General features: G+C 36.7%; 2 protein-coding genes and 1 long non-coding RNA gene across 5 annotated transcripts in view; 1 reads left to right on the forward strand and 2 right to left on the reverse strand.

Annotated features, from left to right (window-relative positions):
• Positions 1-8,167, forward strand: part of COL6A6 (collagen type VI alpha 6 chain) — a 140,374-nt gene extending 132,207 nt beyond the window's left edge. Inside the window, exon 37 of the mRNA XM_025449030.3 lies at positions 7,766-8,167. Within this exon, the coding sequence (XP_025304815.2) occupies positions 7,766-7,973 (208 nt within the window). The 3' untranslated portion in view covers positions 7,974-8,167. The remainder of the gene's footprint in view (positions 1-7,765) is intronic.
• LOC125753381 (uncharacterized) lies at positions 497-7,862 on the reverse strand. The gene is made up of 2 exons (XR_007405079.1): positions 4,887-7,862; positions 497-3,735 (listed from the first exon to the last, which is right to left on the reverse strand). It is a non-coding gene; the product is annotated as an uncharacterized LOC125753381 (long non-coding RNA).
• Positions 8,168-11,100: 2,933 nt separating the features above from the next.
• PIK3R4 (phosphoinositide-3-kinase regulatory subunit 4) overlaps positions 11,101-14,577 on the reverse strand; it is a 71,206-nt gene continuing 67,729 nt past the window's right edge. For 2 of the 3 annotated variants that reach the window (XM_025449032.3, XM_025449031.3), the window contains exons 17-20: positions 13,462-13,562; positions 12,794-12,882; positions 12,385-12,493; positions 11,101-11,655 (exon numbers count right to left, since the gene is read on the reverse strand). In XM_025449032.3, coding sequence (XP_025304817.1) covers positions 11,485-11,655; positions 12,385-12,493; positions 12,794-12,882; positions 13,462-13,562 — 470 coding nt within the window. In that variant the 3' untranslated portion in view covers positions 11,101-11,484. Of the gene's footprint in view, positions 11,656-12,384; positions 12,494-12,793; positions 12,883-13,461; positions 13,675-14,577 lie in introns of those variants that run through there. The other variant, XM_049099566.1, reaches the window with a different exon arrangement.

Here is a 14,577-nt window from a genome sequence, read left to right on the forward strand (position 1 = left end):
CAGAATGTGGATTTCTTCAGAACAGCAGACCTAGTCAGAGGTTTCAAGAGGCTGTCATGAGCTGCAAGGAGTTGTAATATTCTAAAATGGAAGAGATAAGGAATCATAACCATCAAACATAATGGTGTGAACCTTGACTGGATCCCATGCCAGAAGAAAATCTCATATAAATGACATCTGGTGGACAGCAGGGGAAATTGAGTATGAATAATACATCAGATGGTATTATTGATTCATGTGGATTTCCTTATGTGTAGTAATAATATCCTGTTCATATGAGAGAATGTTTTTGTTCTTGAGATAGGTATGTTGAAGTATTTAAAGGTAACATTTATAATGTCTGCAGTCTGTTTTCAGGTGGTTTTCCTAAAAGGAAATAGGATGGGTTTTTTGTGTGTGTGCACATATATGAGTGTCTATGCATATATGGATATGTGTATGCATATATGTGTGTGTATACACAGAGTAACAAAATGGTAACATTTGGAAAACCAAATAGGTGAAAAGTATACAGGTATTTATTTATTCATGGTTCTGTTCTTTACAATATTCTGTGAATTAAAAAAAACTTCTAAAACTCAGTGGATGAATTAAACAGAATAACAGACACATCTAAAGAGATACATAATGAACTAGAAAATAAAGCTGAAGAAATCACTGGGCATACAGAGAAGATAAATATAAGTTTAGAGACAGGATAGAATGGAAAGATCTATATCAAATTGGAATTCTTGAAATCAGATAATGAGGTAATATTTAAATACATCAAGAGATGATCATTTTCAAGAACTTATGAAAGATATGAATTAAAAGATGATGAAAAGATATAATGGGTAGGATAAATAAAAAGAAAGCAACAGACATGGCTTAGGGGAACACAGACACCAAGCCAAAGAAAAAAAGCAACCTCATAGAGATTATCTACAAAGAAACTACAATTAGCTGGATTTATCAGTAGCAATAGTGGAAGTCACAAAACTGTTAAGAACTTTTAAAGTGGGATCCCTGGGTGGCGCAGCGGTTTGGCGCCTGCCTTTGGCCCAGGGCGCGATCCTGGAGACCCGGGATCGAATCCCACATCGGGCTCCTGGTGCATGGAGCCTGCTTCTCCCTCTGCCTATGTCTCCGCCTCTCTCTCTCTCTGTGTGTGTGACTATCATAAAGAAATAAAAAAAATTAAAAAAAAAACTTTTAAAGTAATGGAAGAACATTTTATCTACTTAGAAAAACTGTCTTTAAAAAGTGGTAAAACAAAGATAATTAGCATAAACAAAAAACAGTTCACCACAAAGACTTTTGCTACAGATACTTCTAAACTATGTACTTCGCTGAGTGAAATAAGTCAATCGGAGAAGGACAAACATATGTTCTCATTCATTTGGGGAATATAAATAATAGTGAAAGGGAATATAAGGGAAGGGAGAAGAAATGTGTGGGAAATATCAGAAAGGGAGACAGAACGTAAAGACTGCTAACTCTGGGAAACGAACTAGGGGTGGTAGAAGGGGAGGAGGGCGGGGGGTGGGAGTGAATGGGTGACGGGCACTGGGGGTTATTCTGTATGTTGGTAAATTGAACACCAATAAAAAATAAATTAAAAAAAATAAAGAAAAATTAAAAAAAAAAATAATAAAAAATAAACTATGTACTTCAAGGAAAATAAAAATGACCACAGAAGGAAGAGCTGAGATGCAACACTAATAAATGATCAATATTTGACAACATTTAGCAAATCAAATATTAGATTTTTAAGTAATATCTAATTTGTACAGTTATAAAAAAAACCTACTTGTTAATAAAGATATGAAAATAAAATATTGGCACTTGGTTTAACAGAAAAAAACAGACTATACATATTAACAAATATTATTTAAACTTGAGAAAATGTTCGGACAACAAAATCATCTTTTGTTATTAAAAAAAAAATGAATTGGAGCCTTAAGGGTAAAAAAGAGTGGCATTGAAAAACTAGATAGTAATAATAAAGGTCATGGGGAAGTAAGTGGAGTTAAGGGCCCTAGGAACTTGAATTGTTTGGGCTGGCAGTTAGGCTACTGAAAGACTTTAGACTCTCTTAAAAATGCATTTGAAATTGTGATGGCACCTGTGAAAAAGAAAAATGGAAAGTGGCTAACTACCAAAAATATAGTGAGGGAAAATGGAATAAAAACAACAGCACAAATATATTTTTAAAATAAAAAGGCAAAGAAAGGAGGGGGAGAAGGACCAGCAGAAGGCAAAAAGTAAAACAGCAGAATCAAATCCATTTAAATATATCAGGAGTCATGATAAACACAGATTAAAAAACATGCCAGTTACAGAGATGGATGAACTTAAGAAACAAAATCCAGCTATAACTTGCTTTCAATTAGACACAGGCACAAAATGAGGACATGGAAAAGTTGAAAGTAAAATTATGGAAAAACAACAGGTAAAATTTTTTATCTGGAAATTTAATATATACTGCTCTATGTAGATGATATATACAAACCTAGTAACCAGAAAAAATGAAGCTAGAATATAGCATATTAATATCAAGTAAAATATTCTTTTTAACAAAACCATTTTGTAGGAATAAAAAGCTACTACATGATACATAGTGTTCAATTCAGGAAAAAGATATAACACTTCTAAATTTCTAAGACAGTAATAAAATAATCTTAAAATACAAAGTGGAAATCAAAAAACAAGGAGAAATTGCCATTTAACTATCATTAGAGTTGGAAATTTCAGTACATCAGTTTGAATACTGATCTGTCAAGCAGACAAAAATGAGTAAAGATATTGAAGATTCAATCATAAGTAACAAACGATTAAAAGGCTCATTTAGAATCCTGCATAGAAAAATGAGACATTCTTCTGAAGAACACATGTAACATTAACTAGTTGAATCAAGGTGGAGAGTTCAGTAGATGTTCATTGTGCAATTTTTAACTTATCAAGCAGTTGTCAACAAAACTCTAAGAACTAGTGTCATAAAATCCATATTGTATGATCAGAATTCAATTATGTTAGAAATTAATAAAGATGTTATTTTTAAAGTCCATGCATCTTTAAAATCACATTTCTAAATAAGAAAAAAATTATAATGAAAATTTTTAAATACAACTGTATAAGATGTTATATGTCAAAACTTGTGGGATATGTCAGAAGTCAAAAATTTAGGAAACTTTATAAGTCTTAATTCTTGTGTTAGGGAAAATTTTAAAACTCTAAAAGCTGATGAGCTAAACATTGCTTAAGGTGTTATAGAAAAAAAATATATGTACCCTAAGAAAGGAATAAGAGTAGAACTTAATATTTTTTAATTAAGATATTTCTAAGAGTATCAACAAAGGCAAACGTTTTTTAAAATTTAATAATATACATATATATTTTTTGCATGCATGAACATCACATTTTTTAGAATTAGAAATAATTGCAGTTAAGAGATTGGTTCAGTGGAAAATCATGCTGTACTACCACACACACGTGCGCTCACCTCACATCTAAGTGAAATCAAATGTGTACCAGCCCCACAGGAATCAGGCAAATGCCTTGGATAGTGTGTGCCTACTTTTAGTGTGCAGTGTCTGCATGTCTATGTGGTGATCAGGGCCAGAGAGAAGCACTCTCGATCCAGATTCCCCCAGCTCCAAAAGCTCTGCGAAGCCTCTGCCTCAAATCTCCTTACCTCCTGGGGAAGCAGGGAACTGTCCAGCAGCAAATGCTTCCTGAACTCAGGCCTAAAACAGGCTTGGAAAAAATAAAAAATAAAAAATAAATAAATAAAACAGGCTTGGGCGGTCAGTCCACAAGGAGCAGGGCTCCCCCTGCTGCAGGTGTCCGGCAGCATGGAAAGGAGCTTACCATTTGCATTTGCACTGGGCTCCACATATTATGTAGCTGGCCATAAGTGCCAAAGGCCAGTCTATACAAATGAGAAGGCGTTTTTGGAAACCATTCCTACCATGCGTTTTGCTTAAAGATCAGTATGAGTGGAGGGGATTCACAGTATTTTTGGGCAGGATGTTTCTTCCCCTTCTTCACATTGCCCTAAATATACTTGAGGCTCCATTTCTCCTATGCTTTTGAAATGGGGAAATGATGGGAAGTGGCTCAGACATCAGGAACTGGGACATGAAATCCATACCACTGTTGGTAAACTCCCTGATGATGCCTTAACCTAGGACACCCCAGGCCTTCTCTAAGTTACCAAAGACCATAATAAAAGGTAACAAGCCACACAGCTGTTTCTGAAACTCCCTGCCTGAGCCTTTCAAGAGAAGTGAGGCAGAATTGAGCACATAATTGAGGGAGCTGAGACTGCCTGCTAGGTAAGATGCCTGGTCATAAAGATGACTTGCCAGGTCTCAGAATGACTTGCATAATAATTAGATCATTCTACTGTGAGGTTTTGAGAAATACAGGTAGAAGCTGGTTCTTACCAGATGGTAAAGAAAGGAACTGAACAAAAGCAACAAAGGAGACAGATGGCCAATAAGGGTGAGAATGTAGGGCAGCCTCTTTGTAAGCACTTTGATCGGCTCAGAGACAATAAAAGACAGAAAGCCACCTGCTTATTGCTTCATCCAGTCAGGGAAGCTCTTAGGCCAGATTTGAAAGCCGTAACAGATCAGAGCCAGAAAAATCAAATTGTAAAAAATGGACATAGTCACCAATGCCATATGAATAATATATCTGTTGTAATTCTACCTTCCAAAGTATGTTTTCTAGACCCACAAAATACGTATTAAAAAGAATTCTCAAAATAGAAGCAATCTTATTTGCATTTTCTACTCCAGTACACTCAGTCAACTAGTAAATGCAGCATAGCTGACTCCTGATCATCTACATAGATGGAGGAATCTGTGATCACAGAAACTGAAATTTACAGTTCCACCCACCTCATTTTGTCTAGCTGCCATCTTTCCACAAGCTTTACTGGAGCTGGGCACAAGATGTGAAATGATCAGCTATATTTCATTCCTGTTTCTTTATCTTGACTACCTATTGTTGGAGTTACCAATCAGTAAAGAAGTATCTCAATAGTATGGAATAAAATGAAAAACAGATATTCTAAATTCTTCCCAAACAGGGTAATTAAATGATTCTTACCAAATGTTTATCAAATACAAGCTCCTGTGTATAGTGAAAAAAAGTTCAGAGATACAGTATTTATTATGTTTAACCCTTTTGAGAGTAAAATATTCCAAGGGAGGTAGAGGATAGCGATGTCATGCTATAGAAGCACTTAGCTATTTAACAGCTTTTTCTCAACAAAGAGGGACGAAGAAAACAAAGATAACTAAACTTACCATAAAAAGGATTCAATGGAAAGAGGGAAGTTGGGAGAGGGGTGAAGAGACTAGTATAGATCAAATAAACCCAAGACATGAAAACAGTGTGGTCCAGAGTCAAAAAAAAGAATACATTCTCTATGATTGGTAGAGTCATGCTCTGTGCCTATAGACAACTACGACTTTGGAGAATTTGAGCTCCTAATATTTAGTTCTGGAAATAAGAAAACAGAAGAGTAAAAATGGGAGTGTAAATGGTATTTACGCTGAAATTTAGCTTTTTTGGTAGCTAGGAGGTTTGTTGACCAACTTGGCATATTCCTGACAGCACTGATGGAAGTGAATGGAGATACACTTTAGGATTTGAGTTTCAGAAGCCCAGATATATAGTATATAACGGCATGTTTTTTTCTTGGTTTGATGTCTCCTTTGCCTCTATCTCTCATTACAGAGGCAAGAGGAATACGTGGAGTGTGTGTGCACATATGCATGCATTCATGCATGACATGTTCGTGAGAGAAGTGAAATAATTTTAAATTCTTTCTCTTTCACTTATTTTCTAAGTATTTTTGTTTTCATGAGAGACCATTTAAAGCTGGTGAAAGAAGAAAAATCCAAATATGAAGAAATGAATCGTAGTGAATACTGGCACTATTTTCCTAAAGTCAATGTTTGAGTTCTCTTGACTCTTCCCTTGACCACAATTCAGCAAATTTTCGAGGTTATCAGTATTGATAAATCTTCTGTCACCAGGTTCTCACACATTCATTCTAAAAATATTTACAAAAAGCTTGTGTGCCAACCTCCTCATACTTTATCTGTCCAACCAACCCCAGGCCATCTGCTTTCCTGTGATTCTGCACCCATATCTAGATACTTCCAACTAAATATCTTGATGGTTGCAGTGCCTGGGTGCCTCAGTTGAAAGTCTGCCTTCGGCTCAGGTCATAAGCCCACATCAGACTCCCTGCTCCATGGGGAGTCAGACTCTTCCTCTCCCTTTGCCTTTCCCATGCTGCTCATGCTTGCTCTCTTGCATACTCTCAGATAGATAGATGATAGATATGTCTATATCTACAGATATTGATATATATCTTGATGGTTTTCTGTGGTGTCCTAAATAAAAAAAAAAAAAATTCAATGGAAGTAACACCAAGATCTTGGTATCAGAGAGTTGGGTTATTTTTTTTTTTTTTATTGTCCAACTTGCCAACATTTAGCATAACACCCAGTGCTCATCCCGCCAAGTGTCCCCCTCAGTGCCCATCACCCAGAGAGTTGGGTTATAGTCTGTTCTGTCCCTGACATTCACCTTTACATGCAGTTTCCTCATCTAACCAACAGAGTGTCATAGTTAGTCTAGGGGATTTCGAATGTTCCGAAATTCCATATTTGAATGGAATATAAGAATGCTTATGGACCTAAAGCTTTTTCTACCACCTCCCTCTAAAATAAGCTTATCTGAAATGGCTCCCCCCTTCCTGTGCTAACACAGTAACCACTAGCTTTCAATCAAATGAAGTTATAAACTCAGTTCCTTACACTAACTATATTGCAAATGCTCAAAAGATATATGTGGCTAGTGACTGCCATACTGACTGGTGAAGATTATAGGACATTTCCACCAGCAGTTTGAGCAGTCAGAACTTCCAGTCAGTACTTGGCTTCTACAATTCCTTGGCCTGTCAATCTGACCAATGATGGCCTTTCAGAATCTGACCCTAGCTATCCTTTACTGTGGAGTTATTCATGACCCCCAAGCTCTTTATGTGCCTGCAGACTGGGTGTTATTTCTATGTCCCCCACTGGCTGTAACACAGTGCCTTCCATAGACAGTCAACATTTGGATGGATGGATATATGAACAGGTGGAAGGAAGGAAGAATGGATGAGTGGGAGGGAGGGAAGAAAGGAGTGGCATTCATTCAGGTTTTCATTAGATAAATGTTTATTGAGTATCTACTATGCTCTCCTAAGGTTCCTGGGATTGCTACGATTACCAGATATGGTCTTGTGAAATTTTCTGTCAGGGAGGGCAGAATAGAGGAAAACAGATCACAAAGAAGTTTATAAGTAAATAAAAATTCAGACAGTGATAGGTTATTAAACAAATGAGCATATTGTGCTGAGCAACCAGGAGACTGGAGACTGGGAAAATTATAGATATAGCAGTCTAATGAGGTACTCTTTGACCTCCGATCTGAATAATGAGAAGAAGCCAGCCATATGAAGTTGGGAGTGGAACATGCTTCATGAAGAAGGAACTTCTCTGTGGAAATGATTTTGCATACTTTAACAAGATGTCTGAGTCTCAGCTTCAGATTTATCTGCCCAGTATAAATCTCCAGTTTAAAAGTCTTAATAAAATTACCCTGAAGGAAGGATGCAACAAGAAATGTGGACATTTAGGAAGAAAGAATTAATATAGTCTATTAAAGTGAAAATGGCATTTATCTTCTGTGATGTTTCTCTTCTTTTGTTGTACAGCTTTGTTCCTGGACCACATAAAACTGCCCTCAAAGAAGATGCATTACAGAAGGCAAAGTTCTTTCAAGATAAAAAATATCTTTCAAGAGTAGCAAGAGGCAGCAGAGATATTATTCGAAATCTTACCAGAAACACATTCCATACCTTTAAAAATGGAAAAAAGGTGATAAAAACTGCTCCAAAACAACATGATAAAGCAAGTGCTTGAAGAATTTAGCCTTAGGAAGCATGGTATCTGGATTTAAGTAACTAAATTCACTGCTATAACTATGGGCAACTTTTATCTGGATATCCATCAATATCCAGTTGGGCCGCTTTGGAGGGCTGGACAAAGCACAGATTATAGATTATCAGGCAGTTTTGACCCCTTGCACTCATTGATATTAAAATTGATCTTGTCTATTTCTTTGAGCACTTCTGATATCTCCAGCACTCTGACACATTCAAGAACTGTTATCATTAAAACATGGAAGAATGAAAGAAGGGTTTTGAAAAGTGGAGATATAATCTAATATCTCTAATGGAGATATCTGAAGGTAAATTTTAAATAGTATATACATGAGCCAATGCTAATTCTTTTGATTTAAGTCTGTAAACAGCAGGTAAATTTTAAATAGTATATACATGAGCCAATGCTAATTCTTTTGATTTAAGTCTGTAAACAGCTTTTGTTCTCTATTTAGTACTGTTTAATGTCCATCTGTTTAACAAAAGGTTAATGTTTTGAAAGATCTCAACATTTAATTTAGAAATTGATGCTTATATGTCATAATTTTGAAAACTTGGCTTTCCGTGATACTATTTATATATATATATATCATCGTCTCTGTGTGGACAGCTAGTTTCTGATAGGCTTGTGCTGGAAGGTTTCCTCCTGCTTTCTGCAGTTGTTTGCTTGGACAGGTAAGAAGCAGAGAATAATTTTCTCTGCCCAACTCCTCTTTAACATACTGAGAAACTTGTTAATTCCCCCCAAAACAAATAATTGCTTTTGAGCTAGAAGTTCCCTCATTATATAGAGCCTCCTAACTGGCCATTTTGATGGACTTTATTCTTTACCATTGTTATATATATATATATATATATATATATATATATATATATATATATTATTTTTTACCAATCCATATATTCTTTAGACAAGGAGAATAAAGACAACTTGTAATGGGTGAAGCTGAGTTACTTTTACCCATCAAGAAGCTACTTAGTCAACAGTGAATAGTACCAAACAGGACAGACCAAGATCTAAATACAGTCTTAGAGTCTTAAATGCATATTGTGTTTGGAAAAGGTAAAATTGTTAATGTTTTAATCTACAAATCCATTTGGGATTGCAAAGATGTACAGAGATGCACAGAGATCAGAGTTAGTTAAAGCAGGAAAGGTCTTCCGAATGCCTCGCCTCCAGTAGAATTCTGACAGCTTGCTCCCTCCTTACCCACATCCAGATCACAAAATTCTTTATCTTATTAGACCAATATTTTCAACAACTAAACATCAAATTAATTAATTTAGACACAATATTTGGACCTTACCTTGACTTGTCAGAGCTGGCTCGAGTTGGTAACAACAGCCCTGCTTGGATGCATGGCCGATGGCTACTGGCACCTAAGGTCATCTTTTCTTTCTTCATGAAACAAAGGCCATCTACACTGTTTTAAAACCACTTCTACCATCCTTACTCAGGTAACTCCATAGAGATAACTCCCAATTCCTTCGGAGGGGCATGGAGTTAAAAATGTCATATTCATACTCAGGAAATAGAAAAGAATAAAACATATCATCAGCTTGCTTCATACCATAAGTGGTGCTTAGGGGTTCAGGAAAAAATTATGTTTCAAGTAGAGGAAATTGATGAACAACATTTAAGAGTTTTAATAAAAGGGCCTTTTCTGGTTAACTTTGGATTAAGCAAAAACTCTTCCTGTTTACTGCTAGAAATACTTAAAAAAATGTATTTGTCTATTTTTCTGCATTGATAAAGTATACCAAAAATTTTTGCCCTTGGTAATTGAGATTATTTTAGCATTTCAGGTCATCTTTATAATCCTTAACAGATGAAGGGTCTGTAAGTACTAAGTTCCTTTTTAAAAATCCCTAATATTAGCATTTCTCATGATTTACTTCTTTCTCCTAGAAGGGAAAAGCAGCAAAAATTTGGGTGTAAATTAAATAGACCCCTATTTAAACCACAAATCGCACAAATAGTGGTGCATCCTGGTTTAAACATGTAAATTAATTGACTATAAAGGACAGGCCTATTATTTCTGCACTAAGCTAGGAGTAAAACATGTTTAAAAAAGTTGAAAAACAAGATGCAACTCAACGTGGCCTTAGATTGTAATAGTAACAATTCAACCAAATTACCCTCTTTTTTAAAGGGGGGAGTTTAAGTGGGAAGAGGAATGGGTGGCAGGAAGATAAGGGGAAAAAAGGATTCCATCTCCATCAGCCCACTCCATTTTCCCCTCAGTATGTTTGTCAGTCATGTAGCTTCGCTAATGGCTCAAGGCTTGAAGTCCTCTCTCAGCCTAACAGTTTATCTCACACAAGTAACCTCCAACCTCTGCAGACACGAATCTGACTTAGTAGCTAGAAACTCTGTATATTTGGTCTTAACAGACATAAACGGAAGGAGAGGCAATGTAACATGACAATGTCAAAGTTGCAAATCCTACCGTTCCACTAGCTATCTAGCCTTGTCAAGGTCCAGGCTCCTAGCTCAGGCCTTTGTGAATGACAGGGTTTTTTGATGAGTTTAGACAGGTAAACTCAAAATTAAGTGCACTGAATCATGAAGCCAGACCTATGCACTGCAAACTGTCAGGTATTTTAAACATTATAAACCTTTTAGCAAATGGTAAAAATTAAATGTGGAGAGGCAATTAGGTTCATGTACAAATAACTGATAAACTTGAAGGGTTTATTTTTATGGGAAAGGCCAATTGTGGGCTTAAAAACACACCAAAAACGTATACTTTTAAACAACTTAGTCCTTTCCTTTTTTATGCATTTAATAAACAACTGACACTGGATAAAAGCAAGCTGATAGCCCAAGATTCAGAATTTATACTAGAGCCTATAAAAGACAGTAATGATGGCCAAGGAGAGACATTTTTCGACACACAGATCAGTACTGGCAGACTCTAAAACAGGATAAAAAGATATGATAAAGCAGAACAAAATACAGAGACTCCAGAAATGTGAGCATAAGGCCTAGCTCTGCCACTGATTCTTTGAGACACTGAGTCCATTTCTTCAGAACAGATGCTGCTGAAGAGTTTATTCTTCTGCTAAAGTTTACTGTTAAAAACATCAACAAAAACAAAAAACCCTTAAGATGTTTGAATACAGTTTATTGGCTGGTTTGAATAGCAAAAATGTGTTTACATTATAATAGCTTACAACCATCTTTATCAATACAAAGTAAACTTGGATCATAGAAGTCTTAGCATTTTGAACTCCTTGCCTCTGTAACATACAAAATAAAAAGTTCCAGATACTGCTGGCTGATTCCTGCAGAGATAAATGCATGGGTATACATACTAGTTGAGTGCAACTTCTGTAACCACCTTGGATGGGATCTGTTTAATCATGAAACAGTAATATAGAGACATAATTTTGAAAAGGAATCTCACTTCTGTCCTCTAAAAATACCTTTGCTCTCAAGTTACAGTATACTTATAAATTTATTACAAATTATACAGACCTCTAGGTTTTCATTTCCACACCTTAACAATTCCATCTCTAGATGCAGTTACAATGAAGCCCTGTGTTGTCTGGAACGTGGCCACATCTGTGATGATATCATGGTGTCCCACAGGCAGAGATTCTGGGCCCTTCCGTGGGGTGTCATCACTCGGTCCTACTTTCTGCTTATTCTGGATCTCCTGTTTCATAGTTAAAAGTCATGGAGAAAACCGGAAGTTAAAAGTCTGTACCATATTGTATCTCTTAACAGTACTGTTGCTTCTGGGACAGGTAATTATTGTTAAGGCTAAAACTTCCTGTGAGGTGGTCATCCCTTCACAGATACACTGAGTAAAATGATACTCTCTTTTCCAGGAGTAGCCTCTTAGAAATACGGAAAACTTATAAACAGGCCAATAATCTGTACATATTATCTTTTGTCACCATCAAAAGAAAAAAGGGAAGCACAATGACCAGAATATGGATGTAAACACTTATCTGTCATAAAGGAAGCTTTCATTCATTTACTGAGCACCTTCTAGGACCCAGGCACTTTCAGATTCAATTATCTTGTTTGAAGTTTTTGCCCAACTCCAGAATATAAGCTTTGGAGTTCCAACAGCCAGGTCTGAATCCCAGCTTCATTGTTTACTGCCTGGATGATCTTAGACAAGTTACTTCCTGGTGCTTAACTTTCTTATTTATAGAAGGAAAATAATAAATTATGAGGACTGAGCAAGAATATAAAGTGCTTGCTCCGAGCTATGTACTTAATGTGTGTGTCTTTTATATGTTTATTATACCTTAATAAATTTTAAAAAAATACAAAAAAGCCAAGAGAAAATCAATGTATTTCTTAAATACTGCCACTCTTGGCCAAAGTCATTTTTGTGCCTAGAGAAGCTGAGAGAAAACAAGACTGCTTGTACCTGGACAACTTCAGTGCCTTCAATTATTTTCCTATAGTACGATACAGATGAAGAACTAGTACTTCCTGCAACAATATAGGACCTCTCGGGGTAAGCCAAGTCCCAAAACCTAGGGAAGAGGAAACGAATGTTGATCATCTCTGAAGAAGGGGAGGAACTAATGATCATTAACTTACATTCATCAATGCATAACTTCTTTTAAGAAAAATCTCTTTTCCAAATGCAAAAGAGCATAAAATTAGGGACAAATGAAGAATCAACAGCTATTCCTGCTACATGCAGAGGATTTTAAACATTACAACACTGATAACATCCTCTCATTAACCATAGTATCCATCCACTTATTATCCTTATTACCTTTCTCCTTTTTAAGTGTTACATAGTAACTATTCTTTATTAGATATTGTACCTTATTTTCATGTCTGAGCCAGCTGTTAGAAGGATGGGATTTCCATCTGCAGGACTACAGTAGATACCATGGACACTGTGAGGAGAAGGCTTTAAAAATAAGAATCAAATTAAAGATACCAGCATATTCCATAAGTGGTACCATTTCTAAAAACAAGTCAACTGGTGGTAGCTTTCCAGACACCTGATTAACTGACGAAATGAGAGACCATTTATGGATACCTCCTACACGTCTTTCTTAGGACCTTAAAATGCATTTGCCTTGTATCATTCTGAATGAAGAGGCAAGATCTCTTCAGCCTCTTAAAATGTTCTATTTGGGAGGGCTCCAACTAAAGGAGATAAAAACATCTTTCCTACCTTTTGCCCCAATGAAGCACTGGGGATGGCTACATGACAAAAGTGCAGGGAAGAGGGTCACGTTCCAATTAACCCAGATTTTTACTGGAGCTCCACAGAAACACCACAAACCTTATGGAGCTAGCAACCAAAATGCCCAGATACTAGTAAGCCTAAGGAACTGGAAAGCATCTATACGGCAATGGCCACCTAATATTAATTTAAAATATAACCCAAAAGCCCAACAGATGCCAGGTTTGGTAAAATGGTTCAAAGTGCTCAGGATGTGGGAAATTAGATTGGCCTTTATAATAAAAACCAGAAGCAAACCTGTAACTCAGAGAGTGGTGGTGCACTGCTAGCCCAGAGAGTGAATCTTCTGTCGCCAGTCTCCATGTCCCACATGGATACTTCATTGTTGCCCTGCACAGCTAAGGGAAACACAGGCCAGAACCATTACTCAGACCAGAACTTTACTCTCAGAGCTTCCACATCTTGGTAGATAATCCAAGTCAGTCTGGACCTATTTCCATTTCTCCAATCCTGCAAAAAAAAAAAATGCTCACTCTGCTTTTAAATAATGCTGTGGCCCTGTCACCAGACTGTAGGGCAAAAGAAAGATGTTTTTAATCAACTACCAGTAAATACTTACTGGTGTACAGCAATGGAGAAAACTGTGGGATAGAAAGGTGAATCATAAACAGATTCTATGCTAAAGAAACCTACAGCCTAGAAATAGAGAAATATATAAAGATAAGACAATGAGAGCAAAAAGAACTTCAGAGCTCCACCTGAACTCAAGGAAAAGATCCCATCCAGTGGGTAAGAATCAAGGTCACATTGTGGAGATGTTTTCACTGGGACTGAAAGAACATGTACAGCTGGGCAGATACAGGTAAGTTATTTTAGGCAGAAAGAATGTTTTGTGTTCTTTGCTCATTCCAATTTCTGGGTGTCTGAGAAAATGAGTAATTGGTGTGAGTAAAGCATATCTGTGATAGGGAGGAGCAGCAGAGGAAGGCAGGGGAAGATTATGGCAAAAGGAAACTATAGGCTTGAGAGAGAAAGACATTATCCCCTATTTTTCAGCAGGGGGAGTAACAATACTTCATTCTTTCATGAACCAATGTTTACTATGAGTTCATCACTGTCCTAGATGCTGAGGAAAATGAGGCAAACAATGCAAAAAAAATTCCGTTTCATAGAACTTACATTCTGATGGGGACAACAAACCAAAAAAATGCAAAGTCCCTGAATTAGGAATGTGCTTAGTTCAAGGAGAAAGCCCATGGGGCAAACTGCGCATGGGGCAGAGGCAGGAAGAAGCACAGGAGGACTGGTCGGTCTCAATCCGCTGGCCACTCCAAGGCTGATCCCCGGGGGCCACGTCAATAGGCTGCTGTGCCCTCTGACTTCTACATGGGTTTGGCCTGTGGTAAATTAAAA

The sequence above is a fragment of the Canis lupus genome, chromosome 23 (genome assembly GCF_003254725.2).
Source record: "Canis lupus dingo isolate Sandy chromosome 23, ASM325472v2, whole genome shotgun sequence".
In the NCBI taxonomy this organism is placed as follows: domain Eukaryota; kingdom Metazoa; phylum Chordata; class Mammalia; order Carnivora; family Canidae; genus Canis; species Canis lupus.